This window comes from Amia ocellicauda, chromosome 13 (assembly GCF_036373705.1).
Source record: "Amia ocellicauda isolate fAmiCal2 chromosome 13, fAmiCal2.hap1, whole genome shotgun sequence".
Taxonomy (NCBI): Eukaryota; Metazoa; Chordata; class Actinopteri; order Amiiformes; family Amiidae; genus Amia; species Amia ocellicauda.
In genome coordinates, this window is record NC_089862.1 from 16,021,048 (window position 1) to 16,045,413 (window position 24,366).

At 35.0% G+C, this 24,366-nt stretch overlaps 2 protein-coding genes across 3 annotated transcripts; one reads left to right on the forward strand and one right to left on the reverse strand.

Annotated features, from left to right (window-relative positions):
- Positions 1-2,543: 2,543 nt before the first annotated feature.
- Positions 2,544-4,315, reverse strand: smim20 (small integral membrane protein 20). The gene is made up of 3 exons (XM_066719991.1): positions 4,152-4,315; positions 3,627-3,683; positions 2,544-3,339 (listed from the first exon to the last, which is right to left on the reverse strand). Exons 1-3 carry the CDS (start codon positions 4,258-4,260, stop codon positions 3,302-3,304), a joined length of 204 nt encoding a protein of 67 aa, XP_066576088.1. The 5' UTR covers positions 4,261-4,315; the 3' UTR covers positions 2,544-3,301.
- Positions 4,316-5,154: 839 nt separating this feature from the next.
- LOC136766496 (protein sel-1 homolog 3) lies at positions 5,155-21,874 on the forward strand. 2 transcript variants are annotated; one of them, XM_066719992.1, is made up of 24 exons: positions 5,155-5,434; positions 5,999-6,566; positions 7,660-7,786; positions 8,366-8,487; positions 8,858-8,973; positions 9,242-9,306; positions 9,611-9,743; positions 10,121-10,253; positions 10,836-10,979; positions 11,308-11,516; positions 11,976-12,155; positions 12,382-12,504; positions 12,663-12,803; positions 13,185-13,247; positions 13,549-13,725; positions 13,824-13,951; positions 17,211-17,294; positions 17,438-17,528; positions 17,647-17,734; positions 17,827-17,936; positions 18,542-18,669; positions 19,047-19,161; positions 19,262-19,340; positions 20,263-21,874. In XM_066719992.1, the coding sequence occupies exons 1-24, from the start codon at positions 5,369-5,371 to the stop codon at positions 20,526-20,528; spliced, it is 3,456 nt and encodes a 1,151-aa protein (XP_066576089.1). In that variant the 5' UTR covers positions 5,155-5,368; the 3' UTR covers positions 20,529-21,874. The 2 variants fall into 2 exon arrangements, with proteins under 2 accessions (XP_066576089.1, XP_066576090.1); XM_066719993.1 differs by lacking the exon at positions 12,382-12,504.
- The last annotated feature ends 2,492 nt before the right edge of the window (positions 21,875-24,366 follow it).

The following is a 24,366-nucleotide window of genomic DNA, read 5'->3' on the forward strand; positions in this document are numbered from 1 at the left end:
TCCACAAATGGAAATGTTCTCAACAGCAACAGGAGGCCTGCATAAGAATTTTGGACCATTTTCCCTTTTTCCTCAATGTACTGTGTTTTTGCCATGAACACTGAGTACTATTTAATCTTTTCCTTGTCATGAATTCCTTAGGTTGCTGACATCTCTCTTATTCTTTATTTCTTCTTCTTCTTTTATATATATATATATATATATATATATAATATTTGGAAAACAACTGAATAAGAAAGGATTCCATTCTTTTTTGTAATCCTTTTCTCTGCTCGGTTGTAGCAGTGTTGGGGTTTCAGATTTTGAGCTGTAACCAACAAAAATAATATCCCATAAACAATGGGATTTGTTGATTGGGGGGTTGAGCATTATTGGTTTTGGCAGTAGGATTTGGCAGTCGTTATATTTTCAATGTGCTTGTTGTGGTGTTGAGAAGTTATGTCAGTTCCTCAATATGCAGCTCCTTTCACTGCTGGAAGACTGCCTTCAATTAATTTCCAGAGCTATTTCCACAAGTAGTCCTGTAGCCGGGCCTCCTCAACAGAGGAAGCTGCACGTCAAGTAACTGGAATAGTGTCCGTTTCACCTCGCCAGTTATTATAAAAGATTGGGCTTTTATAGAGACACAATGCAATTTAAATGCTTTAACATGTTTTTTCCAAAACGAAGAATGTTAAAAAAAGAAGTAGAAAAAAAGGAAAAAGAAATGCTGGCCAGTAGTTTCTGGATCTGCTATTTGCCTGCTACAGTGTTTACAACAATTACTCAGATAGAGTTAGGTTTATATATATATACTTTCATACTGAATTTGATTGATGGAAAAACACAATATTCCACTCTGTATTTGGTATATATTGTATGTAATCAGGCAACATGTAAAAAAAAAACTTTTTAAAGCTTGTAAAGCTTCATATACTGGAGTTAGCTGAAGACAGATTAGGTTTTAATAAAAAATACTTTCTTGTCAGCTAAATTACTCACTTGAGTCCACAATAAATGTTTGTTTAGCTGAAATAATAAACAGATACATAATGTTTGAATCATTCCTTGAGTACACCTAGAATTGAATGTTTAAGTGGCAAAAAACATGTCTATTTACTAAATCCAAATAAGCAGATTTCAAGATCATAATGAATATGCTGCTTACTGATTGATCACAGTGGCTAAGACATGTAAATTGTAAAATACTATACGTTATTAAATATAAATAATGATTTGGTGTCAATGTATTTACTAGTAGTTGTAGATCATATAGTGAAGATCTTGGCAGTTTTAAGAACGTTCTTCAGACAGCATTGCACACTTTGTGTCCCGGATTGATGTATGTGTGCTGCTCTGCCATCAGTTGGACATGGACAGTAACTGCAGGAAAAGTATGAACGTGGATTATGGCCTTATTGTTTTATGAACAATCTGGAGTGTACACAGAACACAACTTCTGAAAAGTCTCTTAATATTAAAGTAACAAAATAAAAAAAAATATATATATTAAGGAATACATATTACAATTAAGATTTTGGGACTTTTAAAAGTACTTTGATTAGTGAAGACAACACCAATTTCATATTACATTCACATTTAATCCCAAAGCATTACTGAAATGGTTGAATTAATGTTTAGGTTGTTTTGTTTTGCATTATTTATGCAAACTGCACATCTGAATAATCAGACTTAGAATAAAGTGAAATTCATTCAAAGTAGCAAAATAAACACACAAAAACCTTTCCAGTCTAATTTCTGGCAAAACAGCATTCTAGAGAGCCACGTGTCTGTTTTCAGTACTTTAATTACATTGGCACACATTCCTGCTTTTCCTGAAAATCTGCTTCAGAAACAAATGCCTCAAATTTTTTTTTACATTTTTTGAAATTCAAAGCAATCTTAAAAAGTAAAACTATCATTACATATATTACATATATTAAGGCATTTTTCTTAACTTCTATTTTAGCCAATATTTGATTAACTTCTTTGGGAACATAAATTGAGTTTCTCGAAGGAATAAATAATACAGCTGCTAGTTTGAAAGATTTAATGTGTTGTCATTATCTTTTGTAACATACAAGTGAAATTAGATCTCTCAAATAAGTAACAGCGACATACACAAGAGTGTGCAACCAAGAGCAGGGGCAACTCACTGACCTTTACTTCAGCAAGCATGGAAAACCGCCTCTAAAACTGAGCAAAGAGGAAATTAAAGACTAATAGATGTAGGTTTCAACACCTTGACATGTAGCTAAGGAGCTGGATATTTTAGAAATTAATCAGTAAAGGCAAACCTGTCTGCCATGGAAGCAGACACCAATTGTTAAAATGTGCAATGCAAGCACACTTTTTCAGATTTCTTTCATTTAACCTTTTCTTTACAAGACTTTTGGGATGTTACCTAAAGCACTAACGAGACCGTGCTTGAGAAAAAAGTTGAAGTATGAAGAGTGCAGGAGAAACCATTTGCTTTCAAATCAGTCTTAAATGTCTCTGCAAATTTAAGGAACTTTTTTGTAAATATCTATGCTCCTAGTTTATTTATGGTAGAAAAAAATCACTTCCCAGCACAAAACTTTTATTATCCAAAAAAATTGAAAAAAGAAAAACAATGATTTGCCAGTTAGTCTTCTTTCAATACTTACAGTTTACAGCTTTAACTTATTTTCACACATCATTGAATACCATGGCCAACCCTGGTCACAGTGCACTAACGATACAACTTAAGATTCAAACCAGTCTTTCCATAGCATCATTTGATTGTTATATATATTTGGATACAGGCAGGGAATGCAAAGATTATGAATTATTCAAACACTGTGTATATTAAACATGATTTCTGACAATGAGGCGATTCAATTTGTAAATGTAAATGTGATGGATTAGCGTCGACATTTCGTTTTAGCTGTTCATACGTGGTTTACTTTTAGATGTTGTGATCAGTTTGTGAAGCTTGGCTAAACGGTATAAATAAGAGTCATAGTTGCTATATTTGAAGACAACACCGGTGGGGCCTTTAGTAGTTGCTGATGCTCATAGAGTCCACATATTGTAACGCCTGAATGCATCGCACTCTTGTACTGCAGCATACAATCTGAACATCGTCCTTCAGGAGATTCACATCTCAGTGGATTTAACATCAGAGGTAAAAGCCAAAGCTCAACCTCTTTCATGTAAAAAGAAAAGGAAAAAAACAAAGCACCCCCACATTTTTATACATGATGTAGTAGGTAATCTTCTCCACTTTCTTCACCGGGTAGGGGTGTACCACAGTACCAGCGCGCATCTGCTCAGCTATTCCCTCACTGTCAATGAGGCTTCACTTCGATTTGAAGGGATCGGACCATATCTTTACTCCTAAAAAAATATAAATAAAATACAGCATTCAATTTGTGTGTTCACCTCATTTCTAGAGCTGTACAACATTTTTCATAGGATGACTGTTTTGCCTGAGAAAAATCCAGGTAATTATGGAAAAGAAGGTTTGGCCCTCAAATTGGAGTCTTTCTAATATTATGTGTAAAAATATAACTGAATTGTTCTTATACGTGTCTGCTTTTTAACAAGTTAATCCCACTGCTTGTTGAATCGTGGTTGGGATTTTGTCTGTTTGTTATAAACAGGTGCTGGTAGCTGTATGTTACCTGCTGGCTGGACATCCTGTTGATTGATTCCTTCTCTGTTCTCTTGCTGGACTTTCTCTGTTAAAAGAAAGAACATTTTGGAACTTTGTATTATATACTGTATTATAAAATACTAATAATCACACTTATAGTTTTGAAATATTTCACATTCTGCAATGTATATATATGTAACACTTTATTGTATGCAAGGTGCTAGTCTAATAATTGCCATGAGTATTCACATTTCATTGCCAGACAAACTCAGACCGCAGACACGAGTTCAACAGTCATTTCTGAAGGGACCACTGGGGATTTAAAGAAAAGCAACCTCAGATCATACATGCATAGGTGATAAAGACCCTGTTATCCTCCGTAAAGAATAAACGCCATTGTGTCAATACGAATAGCTTCTGATCAGTTTATTTTACTGAAGCAATTGATTAGCTTGGGATTTTATTTTATGATTGTACAAAACATTGCACCACTCATAAGGAAGTGGACACAATTCAACTTACGAGTGTTTTCGCGGATTTACTTTGCACTTACTGTATTCGCTGACATGCGTGAGAGGGTGGAAAAATATGGGGTAAAATGCGGCCGCAACAGCTGCGACAAAACCGCCGAATATCACAGTGATTCTGGTGTTCCTAGACATGTCTGCGGTGCAGCGGACAAGAAGGACGAACCAGCCTCGGTCACCTGCACGAACACTTCCGGGGTGGGGGTCAGAGGTCAAAGTTAAACACACAGGTCGCGTTCGACTTGCGCAGATGTCCGCAGTTCTGCGCAGATCTGCACAATTCCCCCGATCGCATTGGTGGAGCCGCGCAGGTCCGGGCAAAATTGCGGACATCTGCGCAACACGAACATGGTTTCAACACAGAGCTACAATTGACTATAACTGGAATCCGATTAAGCGAACTCTTTATCTGATGATTTCAAAGGAGGAGTTTTTTTTTTTTTAATTTAACATATTTATAAATACGAGTGAAACGATAAACATCTGTTTTGTATCTCCGCTTCTATCTATTATTGCGCTATCGTTATGTACTGTACTTCTGTGCCCAGGCAATATGGCCGCCAGCTAGACTACTGTTCTGCGTTTCCCCTCATAAAGCAACTCATCACACAAGTTATTCTATGGTTTCACATATCTTACACAATCTTTGACAGGGTTGTGTCGCCCCCTAGTTGCACACAAACATATGTTTATTAGAGCATCCCTGATGAGAAACTGGACCGCACGGCTTACCAATTATTGTAAAGTTTACTTTAAAACGTCGGAATACGCATGCGCAATGCCCCATATGTCCTCTCCAAATAATACGTACTTTATGACTTTTGTAATGGTTCAATAAACATTTCAATTGTGCAGCATTTTTGAACAAAAACCTAAATTACACCCACTCCTCTGTACAACAGCAAAACCTGTATATCTGCTTCCTGCATTGCTGGAGTAACAATAATAATACATATTATTAGGGGCAGGGCAACGTACAGGTGACAGATCCACCTGACAAATGACATTGGAGTAAAGGAGGAGCATTCCTAAATTGCACAGGCAAGACAAGAGAAAGAAAGTGAAAATACATCTATTGTTCAATACATCGCGAAACAAATAAATAAGAAACAAGCTTTGAAAACATTTGCTTCTTAAAAAATAAACTCGGGACCTGGCTTATTGGACGCAACACGGAAGAGATGCCTAGATTATAACTGACATAAATCACTGCCTCACGGTTTCAGTCTTGAAAACGACACAAATGATGCCTTTCAACCTCCATTTCTGGGTCATCTACGTACTGTGCAGTGTTTGTCTTTTAGCACTGGTAAGCAATTCAAATGCCTTGCTGTTTAACTGATTATTTTGTATTGTTTTGCAGTTTACAGTGTGAGGTAGATCACATTTATTTCTCTGATAATTAGATGTCTGATCCTGTCAATCAACAATGTGCCATGTGTTGAAATAAATGCACTTCCTCATATAAAGTATTTAATATCGACTTACTGAGTTTAGTAACCATAGCCTAATATGATTTACTAGGAAGTACATTTGTGGGGTGCTTACCTGGGTTTATTACCAAATTACAGCTGTTTCATATTGTGGGGCTTTAGTCTATAACATACTTTAAATGGTTTTCTCTCTTGTTGTATTAAATGCAAAATGCACATTTAAATGATATGCATTGAAACCTTTAAATAAGTGAAACATGTATTCATGAAGTAGAACAGCAAAGCCTTGAAATATATCCAGAGTATATCATATTGCCATAGCCAGTGTTTATTCTGTTCTGTTTCATTTTCTAGCTGAATTGATTAACTAAGTTACCTTAAAGTGTGAATTGTTGTACTTTTGCTAGTTGAATAGTCATGTATTGTTTTCATCCCTTTAGGTTCAATTGCCAGTTGTTTGCCAGGACTCATCACACACCTCATCATTTGCTCCACATCCTGGTGAAAGCCCAGGGAATGGTGATTTTATTGAGTTTGATTATGATCCAGATGTTGTCATCGATAACTACAGCCTCTTGGTTCGATATTTGTGCTCAAGGCCTTGCGCTGTTCTTGTTGATGTTGTTGCTTCTTCAGAGTTAAGAACTGGAGTCGTTATCTACAAGAGAAGATGGAGAAATGAGAAACTCCTTAATACCAGGAGAAGTCGAACAGTTTTACTGAAGTTTCCAAGCATTATAGCTTATAGGGAGGACTTTTTCATTAGACACTCAATTGACATTCATGGTGTGATGCTGAGGGCCTGGATTGTTCACATACAGGGGTACAATGAAAGCAGTGGGATTGCACAGTCCTATCATCAGGCTGTGGCAAAGGCCTTTCAGGTTTTGAACGCTATCTTGCCCATTCAGCGTCCTTTAAAAAACCACAGGAAGTGTCTTCGGTGGGATGTGGAACAAACGTGGCAGTTTACTAAAAATAAGATCCCCCAGTGCCCTCGTGAATCTGGTAAAGTCTTCCTTCCTTTTTAATTGTTTATGCTCTTCTGTATTAAAATATATTCAGTCAGATTTTGTTTCTCATAGCATTTGTAAATTATTTTGTTTATTTTTTGTAAAACAGTCTCCTGTTGGTTTCAATGTTGTTGATGTTGGGGGATGTTGTTGAAAGTCATAAGCTAACACCCAGAATTAATGTAAATTATTGATATTTATGTGAGCAACAGTGGGATTAATAGTATATGTTTACATCTTTGGTCTTAATGGGTAACTTAATGGGCACCAATTCGTAATGAATGTGACATATGAATACCACAGAAATAACACATGAATACCTAAAACACTTCATCTTATTTCTGCTGTTAATCACATGTATAACAAGGTTAGGGTCTGGGTTAGGGATAGAGTTAGAGCAAGGGTCTCAAACTCAGTCCCTGGACTTAATGACTTAATTGGTCTAATTGTTGAATTAGCTAGATACATTTAAATACCTTTCCAGGCCCTGGGATATTTTATAAGCAACTGTTCTTTCAAACAAATGCACTTTTAGGTCATCAATTGTAAAATACCTTGCACTATTGTTTTGATATATGTCAAATTTAATAATTAATTTGACAAATTAAGTAATTGAGTACTCTGTTGGAACATAAACTAGCGTAAACATGAGTTACAGACTAGGTTTAGGGTTATGGCTTATACTGATCACATGATCAACAGCAGAACTCACTGGAAGGTATGAGGCAGGAAATTCCTTTTTAATGTATACATACATTCATTAAGAATAGGTGCCCATTACTGTCAAGTGTTACCAAATTATATTAAAATAAATTTGAGTAACACTATATCTAGGCCAAGGTTTTTCAAACTGGTCCTGGAGTATCCCCTGCCCTGCTGTTTTTTGTTCCAACCTAGGTCTTAATTACTTAATTGAATGGTATTTTGCTTTGTTAGGTCAATTAAGGATTCAATTAAGCAATCAAGTCCTCAGTTGGAACAAAAACCAGCAGGGAAGGGGGTACTCTAGGACCAGTTTGAAAACCGCTGATCTAGGCCATGTATACATTTGAAGAAAACTGTTTATATATGTTTATATATTTTTTCAGACACCGTGGACATGTTAAGGTTCCCACATGCAAGTACCGGAGAGAGATTTGGAGTTATCCGAAAGTTTGATTGCTTCATCAACAAAAACTTTGAAAGTACCAGAATTCAAAGAGTTTGTGATCCCAGGTAAATGTCCCTAAGCCTTATTAAAATCAGTTGTTTGTTTGCAATGCATCTAGTTTTTTTTTAAATGGCCTATTTGTGATTGGTAGTCTATGGCTGTGACTGTTTCTATTAGTTGTGATCAAAAGTACTGGGACTCTTGAATGTGGTGAATTTAATCTAAGGGTCTCCAAATGCAAGAAATGTTTAGATTTGATCTGTGATCAAATTATTTTCAGCTTCAGTTATAATAATAATAATAATAATAATAATAATAATAATAATAATAAGTTACTGTTATCATTATTATAATAATACTTTTAATAAATCATATTAATAATAATACATGAGTGTGTATTTTCCAAAAATATTTGAACAGTCACTTCCTATGTTGCAAAACAGAAGTGTATCCTAAAGCTTTACTTTGTCTCTGATAGTAGTTTATTGACAAAGTGCTTAGGAAATATTTGTATCCTTTTCCTTATGAAATATGAATTGCATGCTAATTCTCACACTGAAAGAACCTGTAGGAAATTTAAAAGCAAAATGCTGTATACCATAAATGTTTGATGTTTGAATAATGAATATTATGTTATTGTCTAGGTTTACATTTTCAGTTTGGATTTATCTACTTAATTGGTGTACAAGTAGAATCTGTGCAATTGTTCACCACGTGGATAACAACAATTTGTTCAAAACACCTTTGCTATTGCTAACAGACAAAGGTAAGCAGTTTTATGATTGTTTTGTTTCATAAGGGTCTTTGTTTTTCTTCTCATGAATAGTAATTTTTGTATCAATTTTTTAGAACATGTATGCATACATATTGGTATCATGTTTATTGTAATAATTAGTGCAGTGAATGTATTGCAGTCATATGACAATATTCTGTTGTACATCAAATGCTCAGGAGGACTTTTCTTCTGGCGTTTCTTCTCCGCTGTCTTTTACACCATCCTTGGTATGGTCGTCTTTACAAACTTTCAGGGTCATCCACAGTTACCAAGCTGTGTTGCGGTTACCTCTATAAAATTCTGTTGGACAGCTGGTATTTTCCATCTTTTGTATTTGTTTTTAAATGTATGGTATTTCTAGGGGAAATCGTCATTCAGGTCCATCTTGAATCAGGGCAAGACAGCGCTTTCAAATCATTCACAGGACTCTCCCTGAGGACGTGGTACCGTTTAGATATGTCTCTGGATGGAAGAAAGGTAAAATGACTTCTTGATATACAAATTAAACTGAGTACCTGCCTTAGTCTGACTGTTTTACATTTCCTCATACACACACACAATGCAGTGAGCCTATTTGGGAAATACACTTTTAAATGAAGACAAATTTCAACTGGAGGCCAAGTCGAGTACATTGTGTTGTGGTGATTGCTGCACCACAAGAAAACACTTTGCCATGCTTATATGAATTGAATCCTGCTGTGGTTCTCCTGCTCCACTTTTTACACAAGTCTTGAATGCTTTTCAGGTGATGCTGAGTGTAATTTCTTGGAAGACAATGAAAGAAACGGTAGAAAATAAACATTCATACGTGTAAGTTCACATAAATAAGGGCTTAATTAGGTGAAAAGGTTGTTCAAATTAGCATATAGCTTTTTATTGTTGTTAAATCAAATGTATTTATTAAAAAATAATTATTTTAAATGTACCAAAACTACTATGTGATGTACTAACAACGTCAAGTTCTTATTGTTGAAGTCTGTGACATAGAGTAATGCTGTCGCTCAAGTATCTGCTTAGTGTGAAATGTATCTTGACTACTGCATTGTATTTTGTCTATCTATGACAGTCACAAAATCAACTTTTTATGGAATACTAACTGTTGCACATTTTCTAGATTTGGTGAAAATATACTCTACAATGACACCTCTGGATACTTTGTAATCGGAGGCGGCAGATATTTTCAGAGCATACAGGGCTTTTTTGGACCAGTGAAGTACTACCGCCTGAAAGCAAAGCTGGAGAATTCGGTAAATACATGAATAACAGCACCTTTAAAGAAGATGAAGTAACTTTAAGAAGTAACACTGCTGTTTTGACATTTTTCTGACAAACAAATTACATAAAATATAATCTGTTTTTGTTTAGCTTTTGAATGTAGCAGCAGTTTAAGTAATAAGGAGTGGTGTTCATCTCATGCATTTACAGATTCCACTTTTTACAGGTATATCATACACATTTAATACAATTACAATTACATAATTAGAACAATAGTGATTGATTTTTATTTTATTCATGTTTGGTTTTCTATGAATACTGTTCTATAACTGACTTTTTTTTTTTTTTTTAAAGAGAAGATTAGTATCCATATTAAAAAGAAAAGGTGACAGGTTTATGTGTTTTGCAGGTTGTCAACCCGCTTTTCCCTCCGAGTATTTTACAGGAACTAGATCACAAATATCAGAATTGTGAAAGCATTAAAGAAATTATCCCAGTTTTTCTGAAGATATATGAAAGTAACAGATTTGTTACAGATAAAAGTAAGTAATCTGTACAAAATTGACATTGTTATTGTTATTTACCTTATTTAAATGCAATTTACATTCTTCCTACATTTTCATTCTGTAAAACCCAACTGCCTTTTTGAACACTGAACTGAAATATTTTCCAAACTGTTTTCTTTCTGAGTATGTGTATAACTAACTTCTAAGTAACATGATTTAACATGTAAGTATAGAAACACAGGGAATTAATGGGTAATAACATATTTTTACTTTATAGAGAAAATCATATTTATTAGAAACTAGGGGCCGGATTAAATCAAAACTTTGACCGACCGGCTAATAGAAAACTACAAACCTGTACATCATAGCGGTTACAGTTATGATTAGAAGAAAGTGGCATCTTACTATACACAATCCCGCAACTGAGTACAGTTCTGTAGTTTTCTATAAGTGGGTGGGTCAAAGTTTTGATTTAATCCCAGCCTAAGACTATATCTTAAATAAACTAAATCTGTAGAAGAATGATTTCTATGTTGTATTGTAAAATATAATGGGAGTTTCCTTTGCAGATGTATTTACTCTACAGGAATGCAAATAATTCCTTTTCTTATTTTGCAGGTACCTGTGAATCCTATATTTCCTATTTAAATAACAAATTTGGCAGGCGTCCTGTTTGTGATCAGCCGTGGAGCTGGGAAATGCAAATAAAGCACCTAACTCTTTTCAGCCTTCTTCAGACAATGGAGCTTGACCTATTTTTTGGTATATATTTTACATATATGGTTTTATATTGGTTTATTATTTACTCAGCGGGACAGTGGGATTAAGCCAGTGGATGACACAGTAGCTTTAGTGTGGAGTGTCTCATTGAGGGGCAGGAGCGCCACAATGCGTTGATTCATCACTACTTCCACTACTTCCACTTGCCGACTAGTTCACCAGATTTAGCTTTGTGTAACTAACCCAATTTAATGTGAATTAGATAATATTGCAATTGAATAGTCAGTTCGACAACTGATGTTAGTGCTAACATGAATGCAGTATCATTTCTGCTCACATTTAAATACAGCATGTCATTTATATTTTGAAGGTTCCTCGGATATGGATGTCACATTGCAATTTGGGAGGCAGGTTTTTGAAATGGTTTCTGAGAGCCTAAGCAGTCATGGAGGTCTAGGATTTGTACGCTCTATGATCCCATACTTACAGATCTCCAGCTGCTGCGGCTATCACAGGGCATCATACTTCTTGGCTGTCATTCACGAGGCAGGCTTAGGGGTGCCAGTGGACTCACTCCAGGTAAAAGCATTAAACAGGATAATATAACACCACTTATTTAGAGACAAAACAAACTAAAACAGTCCTTCAGTGTACATCTCAGTTTTCAAAACATTACAACATTTCACAATATATATATTTTTTTATTTCATTGTCTTTACAGTCATCTGTTTGTATTGGTGTGAAGCTTTGAAATTGATTTGTTTTTCAATTCAAAAATAATTTAAGTGTAAGTGTAAAGTAGTTTAAGTAAAAAGTAAATAGCATTCATATCTATGTAAGTATTACATTAAAATTCTCCCTGATGAAAATGTATATACATATTGTATTTTAAGTAGATGCAATGCATGAGTAATAGAAAATTTTAAACTGCTTATGTACCTTTTATTTATTTTTGTTCAAATTATTCCTCTGTCAGTTTCAATTGTATGCAGGTAATTCAGTATTTGTTTTACTTTTCTTGTCATATTCCAATCACAGGGATATGTCTATAGTTTAATTGGTGCACAGGGAGATGAACGACTGTCTCTTCTGCATCTTGGTTACGTGCACATGCAAGGCATTGATGGGTATCCTCGGGATTACGATCTCTCGTACAGTTACTATGTTAATCTTGCCAAACAGACTTGTGTGGATCGGTGGAAAGTAGAAGAAACAGAAGTAAGTAAACATTGGTGCTGGATTACTTCAAATTGTGCAGCATCTGTGAAAAGTAATATTGTATTTATTTTGTTTATCTTTGTGGGAGGGTACAGTCCAAGATGTAATGCTGCTAATATTTGTGCTCATGTTAACCTCTTAAGGTTACGGTATAGTTATTGTTGGGGGGGACTGGTATATCCAAAATAAATAGTGACTAATTATTTGTACAATTTCTTTTCTTAAGCAATGCACCACTGAACACATTCACCTGACTGATGAATTAGCACTAAAATCTCAGACCAATGAGAAACATGATATATATTATTATCTAAACTATCAAGCACAACGAGGAGATGTGGAAGCCCAGGTAGGATCTGTTGCTGTGAATAAATGTAAAGATTTAGTTTCAATCATTTGTGTAACAGAAATCAAAACAACAGTCCACACAGTAGAAGATTGTTAGGTAAAAGAGAACAGCATTTTTCAAAAATCTATATCTAATTTGTAATCTTTATTTTAATATAGAGAACCTTAGCAAGAATGTTGTTTTGGGGACAACAAGGAGTGTCAAAAAATATTGAAGCTGCGGCAAAGTGGTATGCCCAAAGTGCTCTTCAGATGAAAGATGCTCAGGCAATGTATGACTTCTCTATTGTATTATTTAAGGTACGTTCCAGATCATACTCCTAGCAGGGTTGAAGCACCCCAGTTTAGAAATGTGTATTTGCATGTTTGTAAATAATCCAAAAGTGAGTTTAGGAATTAAAAAAAAAATGCAATAGCATCACACAAAACCTAGTGTATTCTTCATTTGGGGTCTTAATTGAAGTTTGTTGAAGATTTATATACATAATTTCACATATTTATGTATTTTACTTATTTGTAAACAAGAACAAAACAAAAAAGAAGCTGCATGTGTTCAGTCTGTTGACCTGCTTTTAAGATGCCTGGTGTTTTTTTTTTTTATCAGGTTTAAAATAATCATACATCTTTAGCTTTGCACTTATGCTCATATATGTTCTGGTTCCAAAATAAATCATTTCTTAGGGACATGGAGTGAAGAAGAACATATCACTTGCTCTTCAAATGATGAAACAAGCAGCTTCCAAGGTGACGTTAATTAATTGTGTATATTATAAAGTATAGCATGTTATATTGAAATTAGATTGAAAAAAAAAACAGTTGCACTCACAATTAACCATAGTTATTTAAATTTTTGTGTTGTTACTTGTGTTGTATTTTGGAAAGCAGTGTTACCAAAACTGCTTTAGCTGATTCATCCAATGCATAATCAAATAACAGAAATTATTATATTACATAAATTATCATGCTGTACAACGTAAAACAAAAACAAACCTTTGTTTTTTAATTTTACTCCATCCATTTATTGAGCTTTATTTTCCTCACATAGGGATTGGTTAAAGCCATCAATGGGTTGGGATGGTATTATAGCACCTATAAAGCAGATATGAAGACAGCAGTGAAGTACTTTGAAAAAGCTGCACAAAATGGAAGCAGAGATGCAATATATAATTTGGGAATATTACATCTAAATGGACAGTACCCAGGAAAGCCAACAAAGAATGAGGTAGCGATGCATATCTAATTAAAGCTCTGACAGTGAGAATACTTTAATTTGCCATCTGAATCTGAATTGCACATTTCTCCTCTGTGTTTCTTTAACAGTCAGCAGCTTTCCAGCACTTCTATAAAGCTTCTCTCCTTGGACACGTTGATGCCATTGTTGAAACATCTCAGTACTACTGTACAGGGAACCTAGACAACTTCACACGAAATCCAGAAACAGCTGTCCTGTAAGACATTAAAACCACATCTGTATTGCCTTTTTATGTTTTGTTTTTGGTGTTGTCTAGAATTTATAATGTTTTATTTTGATATATATAGTACTGTGTAAAAGTTTTAGGCATGTGTGAAAAAATGCTGTAAAGTAAGAATGCTTTGAAAAATAGACATGTTAATAGATTATATTTATCAATGAACTAAATGCAAAGTGAGTGAACAGAAGAAAAATCTACATCAAATCCGTATTTGGTGTGACCACATTCAGGGATTTTGTAGGCATATAGTCAGGTGTTTGATTAAACAATTATACCAAACTGGTGCTAATGATCATCAATTCAATATGTAGGTTGAAACACAATCCTTAACTGAAACAGAAACAGCTGTGTAGGAGGAATAAAACTGGGTGAGGAACAGCCAAACTCAGCTAACAAGGTGAGGCTGCTGAAGACAGTTTACTGTCAAAAGTCAAACACCATGGCTGAGCACAGCAACAAGACACAAGGTAGTTCTACTGCATCAGCAAGGTCTCTCCCAGGCAGACAGGGATTTCCAGATGTGCTGTCCAAGCTCTTTTGAAGAAGCACAAAGAAACGGGCAACGTTGAGGACCATAGACGCAGTGGTCGGCCAAGGAAACTTACTGCAGCAGATGAAAGACACATCATGCTTACTTCCCTTCACAATCAGAAGATGTCCAGCAGTGCCATCAGCTCAGAATTGGCAGAAAACAGTGGGTATACCCATCTACTGTCCGGAGAAGTGTGGTCAGAAGTGGCCTTCATGGAAGACTTGCGGACAAAAAGCCATACCTCCAACGTGAAAACAAGGCCAAGTGACTTAACTATGCACGAAAACACAGGAACTGGGTGCAGAAAAATGGCAGCAGGTGCTCTGGACTGATGAGTCAAAATTTGAAATATTTGGCTGTAGCAGAAGGCAGTTTGTTCACCGAAGGGCTGGAGAGCGGTAAACAAATGAGTGTCTGCAGGCAACAGTGAAGCATGGTGGAGGTTCCTTGCACGTTTGGGGCTGCATTTCTGCAAATGGAGTTGGGGATTTGGTCAGAATGAATGGTCTCCTCAATGCTGAGAAGTACAGGCAGATACTTATCCATCATGCAATACCATCAGGGAGGCATCTGATTGGCCCCAAATTTATTCTGCAGCATAACTACGACCCCAAACATACAGCGACAGTCATTAAGAACTATCTTCAGCGTAAAGATTGTTGTGACTATAAAAAGTCGTGATAATTTCGGGACAATAATACAAGAGTCTGACACGAGACGTGAGAGTTGACAGGTCTGCTGTTATTATGCCATTTCCATACGTCTTCTAACAATGTATTTTTACATAGATATTTAACAAAGTTGTGTTAAATAAGTATTCATCAATTGCATCAATTACAACGTATTAATTTATGGGGAAACGATTTGCATGTTTTGCTGCGTAGCGGAGATTCTGCTGAAGAGAAGCGTGCAGTTTGTTTAGATCACGTCTTTGCTGGCGTGCATGGTATTTACTAATGGAAAGCACATTACTGTCTGTCATCATTCCTAGAGATTATATATTTACCCAACCACAGACTGTGACTCTATGAATATCTAGCCAATCCAATGAAATCCTGAAAGCACTGAAGAGGAAGAGGAGTATGAAGAGCAATAAAGTGTCACCATATAAAACCCCTTCTCATGTGTTAGTGTGTTTATACAGATCCCCATTAGCTGCCGTGTTATTGGATATGTGATTGATAATTTGAAAACGATGCTCCCGCCTCTACTAGCAAGTGTTATAATTCAACAGAATGCAGTGTTTTGATCACAGACCTTATAACACTTGCAAGTAGAAACAGTGTGTGGGAGCATGTTTCTTCTATCCAGATCCTTTTCCCTCCCTGTCTAGTCATTACAGGTGTGCAATAAGCTTTTGTTATGGTGATTGATTAATTACCTGAATAAATGCCACATTTTAACATGTTCACCACACATTTATGCACCCTCAGTCAGTTATAGGCCTAATATAGGCTATTCAAGAAGGGGGGCTCAAAGATGGCCAAATATTTTTATTTTACTAATTTATTTATTTTAAGTTATATTGTGCTTTGTTGTTTTAATGTCTCCTGGAATGTTAAAAAAAATGTTCAGTGTTAAAAAAATATTTTTAAATTGTAGTTTTGTAATTGATTTTGTCTTTGAAAAGCAAGACAAAATAGTAAAAAAAACATTTAGGCTATTTAATTTATGCAATGGTGAAAAAAATGGCAAAATAAATGGAAAAAAATGCGAAAAACCACGTTCAGTATTCGGTATTCTGGATTGGCCAAGTGTTTCATTATATTAGGTTTCGGCTTCGGCCAAGAATTTTCATTTCAGTGCATCCCTACCTAAATCTTTTGCACAGTACTGTATATATATATTAAAATATATATTGATACTAAGTGTATATATATATTACCACCTGCATATCCCACCATAATACAGTCATCCCCCGAAGTTACATTGTAACTTCCCTATTCAAGCCATTGTGAAAATTCAGGAGTAAACCGTAAAACGTTAAATTAATTGAAATCAAGAAATAGAGAGCAGGGAGATTATTTCGTTACAAGCGCTGTCTGCAGAATGAAGCTCTAGGCAGTGTTGCCAGAAATAAAAATGCACTAGTAGCACAAAATCAATGAAATTCTAGCCCAGAACCAGACGATATGTTGTATTATGATAAACCTAAAGTTAATCAATATACATGGTGTTTCCAACCTCCACTACATTTACATACATAAATAAATAAACCCACTACCCCATTCTTTCATGTGAATATTTTTGTATTGAAACCTTTTACCAAAATACAATCAGCAGTCCCGGTAAAGCAATTTGCCAAGTGTATTAACTTACAAAACTATAGGCTGTGATGAAAGTCATGTACACAAGTAATTCAGTCACAGGACAGTCTTGCTTACAGTGCAGAACAGCATAAGACAAGATGACGTAAGTGGGGGGATGACTGTAACAGTTTATTAGTTTTAATTTATATATGTTAATTTTGTCCTTTAGCTTAAAACCATTATTATGAATTTTCCCATTTTCTTTCTAATTGAAGGTTGATCCAATTAATCTATTAAGCCATTTCAAAATATAACCCCATTGATGGTAGCATAATTAGGTTTCTGTTGTGACTTTAGTGAATAGCTAAATATCAGCAAGAAATAATTTGGTATACGTCTGTACGGAACAAAATGCAACATTTACTTTACTCTGTAAATCTCTAATTTCTTCCAGGATGCTCAAAAATGTCTGTGGACAAAATGGTTATTTGGGATATGTTATCAGAAGAGCTCTTAATGCGTATCTGAAAGGAACTTGGTAAGGGAATATCATTTCTTTACACATGATGCATACAGCATAATTAAAAGTATAAATTAGTTATGTGTAGTACAGTAGCATAAAAATGTGTACCACAGTTTCCCTTTTAATTTTAAAATAATGTTAAATGTGTCTCTATCTAGGGAAGAAGCCCTTCTGAATTACCTTTTAGCTGCTGAGGCTGGGATTGAAGTAGCACAGACCAATGTCGCTCACATGTGTGAGGAGAACCCTGTAAGTCTTTCAACACTTTCAAAGTTAAATAGTTTATATTTTCTATGTGTGTTCCATATTTACATGTAATTCATATGTTAGCAAATAAAGATTGATTGTTATTCTTTTTTCTTTAAAGGACTTGGGGCGGCATCATTTCTCCACTTATGATTGTGAATGGAGATACTATAATCATTCCACTTTTAATTACTTAGGTTCCTCATATGGTATGGCCATTGAATTCTTACCATTGCATTTCAATTGCAAACAAGTACTATACAGTCTGTTTTCACAATAGTAACTTTGCTTGTTTTTACAGGGTTTCTGAAAATGGGAGACTATTATTACTATGGACACAATAATCAGTCACAAGACATTGAGATGTCCATTTTAATGTATGCAAACGCTGCTCTAACTGACAGCTCTCAGGTGAGATACACTTGTATGGCATATATAAGACATAATGCATATTTGAATTCTTATAAATTCTCAACATCTGTGATTCTAAATTGTTGTAATTTGACATGCAGTGCTGTAAAATAACCAATGTGTTTAAAACCTAATGTGTAGTTTATTTTGATGTAGAATTGTTTAGTTTGGAGTTGCACTCATTTTCAATGGATGTTCTTACATCTCCTTTGCTTAAAGTGTTTGGCATCCCCCAAAGGCAGTGTCAGTTTTAACCTTTAATACAATGGAGAATGTTACAGGTTGAATATTAAATTTTACATTATTTAAGAAGACTCTGCTGCATTAGTTTTTCTTGAAACGTGTAGTTCTCAGAGAGCTATGTAGTGTCTGATTGCAAGCAAAATTAATAAAATCTTCAATTCAATCCAATCTGTTCACAATAGATCTTGGTAAGGGTAAGAGTAAATTATTGTTGTATGATAGTGAGAACTATCATTCTGTAGCAGACAGGAAGATGATTCCATTTGTCAATGAAAACCTTTTGAGATTAGAGGAAGTTTTATGCAAGCAAATGTACAATCCAAATGGTTCATGTTTAATTATTTATTGTATTATATTTTTAGGGAATTTTCAACTTAGCAGCCATAATTGAAGAGGGTCATGAAATTCCTGAAATAATTTTTAACAAATTAGGAATTAATAAAGCTGACCAGCTGGAAAGAACTGCTGTCTTAGAGAATCTTTATAGAAGGTAACATTTTATGTGCAATATCTGGTTTTCTTATGATTAGGGTATATTTTGTGTGCTTGTAGTATTTAGTTTCATAATAACATAAAATATATGTGTGCAAAATATATATTTTATATATAGTCTAAACAAGTAGGTATTGTATGTACTGTGCTTGGCAATGGAAATAATACAAATATCCAAAATCCTGAACTGAATGAAGAAACTTTATGACTCAGGAAATAATAGTTCACACACTGTTTGGTGCTCTTATTAAGATTAAATCATAAGATTAACTATTCAGAAATGTGTATTTGGTGTATGTCATTGTCTGGTTATTAACAGATTATCTTTGAGAAGTATAGTGGATGTCTTAAACATGATTTTAAATGTATTTCCAGGTGCAAAGGCCAAGCTGCTGAGGAATTGTTATCCCCCTGTTCTTTAGCTTTGTTCAGTGTCCAGGTGAAAGTGGCTTGGAAAAAAATTATGAATCATCCGGTGCAGGCATCCTTGGTATGTGAATATTAATTGTGTTAGTTGTTTTCTTAAATGGGACCTATGGTATTTATTTAACAGACAATTTTCTATTAACAAAAACATTTCTATTTTATAGGCATACATTACTGGAACTATTATTGTTACAGCTTTCCTTACCTCTTTGGTCCATTGTATCAGCAATAAAAGAACCACAAGTGAGTAACCTTTTCTGTGGACACTGCTGGACACTTCACAACGCAATGTGTATTTATTTATTTCAAGTCTTCAGTTCTGTTCACTTCTGGCACTAGGCTAGACTGTTAAACTGATGGTTAAAATTACTAGTACAACTTTGGCTGAGGCACATATAAATTAAACCCATTGAATAGATTACTGTACACTGAAAAGCATAACCGTATGTAAAGATATTTTGTATTATTGGGCAGAAACCATGACAGTTAAAAGGCATTCTTGCTGCAACAGAAACAAAAACATACCCAACCGGAAAAGACTAGTAGGAAAGTGTGCATGTTTTCAAAATCGTCTGAAAAGGTGCAAAACCTGTGTTTCAGGTTGATTTTCCTCTGTTGATATCATTTGTATTCATTTCTAATGAGCACTTTCAGTAGTGTATTTGAATAACTGTATTCAGTGTCAACCTAGTACAGCAATTCATTTTTGTGTGCTTTCCTTGGTATGTATTTTAAAATATTTGTTTTAAGTCTGTCACTTGGTGGAGCTATTTTTCTTCATCGGAACATTATCAGAAATTACATAGATAGCATGTTAAAGTTCATTCAACAGAAACATAACTATTCAAATATGTACAAAGCTTTATTTTTAAAAAGCTGAAATGCTAACAATGCAAGTGTATATACACTATGAGCTCAATTTGAAGCAGATTTTACTATAGACTGGTTTATAAAAATTACTACACAGGAACAGGGGGCACTATGGTGTCCTACTCTTTAAGAGAAAAAAAACTTTGGTGTTCCTGTTGTGTAACTGCATGTGCTCTTTGCTGAAGAGCCATGCAGGTTTTATGGTGTTGATATTTTAATGTTATCAGTTTGTATCTTAGACTAAATCCTAAACCCTTCTGTAGTCCAGATCTGATGTTCTTAATTGTGTTTGTAGGTGACACTATTCAGGAGCAGGGGGATATCACCAGAAATGTTCAGGAGAATGAGAACACAGATGAGGAGCTGCACGTTTCTTCTACTGACACTCCAGCTGAGAACCATAGGAACTCTGGGCTGGATTTAATCAGGTGTAGAATCAATCAGTTGACTGAAGCCGTACCCAACCTGCTGTACAGCCAACATGTAGGTGAATGGACCTTTACAGTGCTGGGGGTATGCATATGCCTAATGCACATTATTTTCATGATGCACTTTTTGTAGCAAAAACAATGTAAACAGACCAGTCCCCGCCCCGTGGTTTATATTGGTTTCACTTTTCTTTAATATACAAAGAAGCATTCATTTGGGGATATAGAAGACACCTCATGTGGCAGAATGTGCGCTCCTGATAAGAAACAGGTTTGCTATTTTTAGAAAATACTGAGCATGTCATCTAGATAAGTAATGGGGCCAGATTAAATCAAAACTTTGACCCACCCGCTAATAGCAAACTACAAACGTGGCATCATAGCGGTTATATTTATGATTAGAAGAAAGTGCCATCTTACTAAAACTGAGTACAGTTCTTTAGTTTTCTACTAGCGGGTGGGTCACAATTTAGATTTAATCCCAGCCATGGTAAATAAGTAATGGTGTAAGATAATGATGTTTGTGTGATTGTGACCGAACAGTGTCCACAGTGGGGTCAGCTGTACTTGGACACTGGTCTACATAGGTTATCTTAGCTATGTGTCTTTTAGCAATCTTCCTAGGTCTACTATTATATTAGCTTGGAAATGCTGATCTATTCCCCTGAGCAGCCCTCACTATAGTCGCCTGGACAAAGCATTATTATCAGCATTAGTATTTTCTACCACTATCTAATGATCACTGAACGGACTAGTAGTACACTATCTTTTCCAATACATTTCTGTTTCAACATTATAGTTTAATTTGCATGTAAATACAGTCACAGTACTAATTAACTCACTCCAAGTGGAACTATTAAACAGTCCACAAGGGCTATCGTAGCATATTCAGACCCACTTAAGAGTTAAAATTGTGAAAATAAAGGCGACCCAACTGTCAGTCCTCATTTAAGTACAGAAATCAAATGACTAGGTGCCATACTGTATGTGAATCTCAACTGAGATCTCCTCCCCGAGCTGATTAAGCTACCTTTTTGATGGCTTGAAATAAGTAACTTATTAATGACCTCCAGACTCAAATGACACTTTAAAATAATGCTGTATAGCATGCTTGTGATGGGTCATCAGTGTGGAGCAGGATTGAACTTTTCTTTTTAAAGTCTATCCAAAGTCTCTTTAACCTGGTATGAGGAAATTCTCTTTGCCTTTTCCATGTTTTTTTTATATCTACCATCCTTGCACCAGCACCTTTAGTTGAACTCTTTGTTCTGCTGTATGCTTTTTGTTCACACATATCTTATCTGGTTTTGTTAGCAGAGAAGTTTCTGGCTCTGTAATTTTTCACAGTGCATTGATTTGCTTGAAGCTTATGCTGTATGCTGTATATTGCAGTTGTATTATTACATGTAAATTACATTTCCTAAATGTGCTAGGCATATGAATAAATACAATATTTGAGATGTGTTTTTAACCAGTTAACTGTTGTCATGTGTGTGTGTGTGTGTGTGTGTGTTTCTTTTTTAAGTCCATGGTGTAATGACAAATGATTACTTTAAAAATGATTCCCTTTAATTATACATTCTGTGCATCAACTTGCTGTACTGAATTTTGTTTTACTTTATCAGATTTCTTTTCATTAACACATTTTTGATAGTGACTGAATTGAATTGAAATCAATTACATTATAATATTGAAATTACAAAACAATTTGCTCAGCATACCACATGTACATACAACACCAAAATATAATTTGAAAAGTATCTGTTCACAACAAGGGAAAGTATACTGCATAAATTGGTCATCCCTGATACAGCTGTAGTGTGCCCATGGCCAGAAAGCATTCTCTGTGGAAAATAAATCTGGATAATAAAATAAAGTTCCTTTGGTAGACCGCAGATTACTACGAAATCACAAACAAAAGGCCTAGCTGGTGCTTCTCTCACACAAGGCCAAGTGTGGCACTATTCAGCTTCAGATAATTGCTGTATTTATTTCTCCCCCCTGCCTCCCCTTCTCTCTCTGGCATTCTGTGAGAACAATTGGTTCTAATAGGTATGAAAATACGTGTAATCATTTTCTCTTTTCTGGTTCTTTACAGTCAATCTGAGCTGGTTTATTGTCTTTAAGATGACAGGTTAAGGAGGGTTCTATTTTTAAAGTTTTTTCTTTTCTAATTGTTTTGAATACTGTTACATGTTACAAAGTGTGTTTGTGTAAAATATAATAAAATCTATTTTATGTTTTACTAAAATTCATAAAATAAATAATTGTCTTTACTGTTTCTTAGTAAGGGACAGACTTAGAGTAGGGTGTTGGACAGATTCACTAAATAACTTGAGTAAATGGCCCAATAGTAAGAATTATATTTGTTTTAGTGCATTACTAAGCATAATTTTTATGTTTCCTTGGCTGATTTCTATAGGTAAAAAATTATAGACATTTCATTGAAATCTGTATGCCTGCTCTGAGTGAACTTGTTTTAAAGCAAATAATAAATACATAAATCTGATATACACCTTTTACATACCTTAGCTTCCAACATGGGTACGAATGGCATTGAATGACCGTATTTAAGGATTTGTGGCCGTGGCTGCTACGCTTCACAGTGCATGCATTGTACTCTGCTCCCCATCTAGATAGCAGTTTATGGAGAGCAGAAACTGATGCAATCTTCTATTTCAGCTGTACCGATGACAGAGATGGGCACAACTGTAAAACTAGTTCATTCCTCAGCTGAGCCTCAAAGTTATTTGACCTGGTTTTACATTTTTAATAAGTCCTCGTTATTGTTGGGGCTTTAGAAAATGCTCAGTATGCTCTTTGTAAAGAAACTGGTAATACTTCAAAATCGATGTACCTGAACATCAAACCGCACATTGTAACCAGTCCAATCCATTTTGTTGTTGCAGTTGTAATAAGGTCTGTACATGGATACCATAGTCCGTCAGAACGGAGCAAGGATGCTAACACAGATTGACTTTCTTCATATTAGTGCGAATAAACTCACATTGTCACCACATTGAATTAAGAATCAGTCTGACATTATCTTCACTTCCTTCAAATGCATCATTCACACATGACTTGACATTCGATAGCTTGTAAATCATTTAAGTACAATGCCTCTGATTTAGGCTCCACTTTATTGCTCATTTATAATGCCATCTTTTTCCATTTCATATTAAGTATACTTTATCAGTTCAAGGACAACCAATGATGTAAACCTTCAGACTTCTTACATTTTACATCATAGTACTATTCAAAGACAAAACCACAGCAGATCACAAAGCAAAATATGAAGAATATGTATGTTTCTAATATAGTCTGTGCTATTCCTTAGCACACTGCATATGTGAACAAAGTCATGCATAAGCATACTGTATTCGTACCTTTTATTAAGTGCTAGTAGTCATGAGTTTTTAGTTGTCCTTCATCTGCTGGGCCAGTGCAAAGTTCTTGAGTTAATTAGGACTTTACAAAGGCAAATCAGATACTCACTGATAGAGTCTCATAAAACATAAGAGGTACAGCCTGCTTTCATCACAGTACAATATCAGATGATCGCATTAGGTCATATCATGTAGTGATTTGAGATACCAGCTTTTCTAAGAAATTGAATATTGAAATACCACACACTGGGGGTATTTATATAGCTCATATATTGTCATGCTGTGTTTGCAGTGATTAATTTCAACAAAATAATTGTGAGTGCATACCATTTTTATCTTACATTTTGTGGGCTGAAAAGGGCTGATATCTTGTGCTGCATAATTTCTATAAATAAAACAGCTTCCCATGCTAGCAAAATACACAAAATACTTTAGTAAAGATAAACTGAAGTGATATCATAATTGAATTAACTTTCAAAACCATTACCAGAAGAGGGAGGATGACACACACAAATATTTTGTATTACTGTGCTGTATTTTAGCATTCGTAAAAAACAATCTGTATGAATCTGATCTAGGCAGATT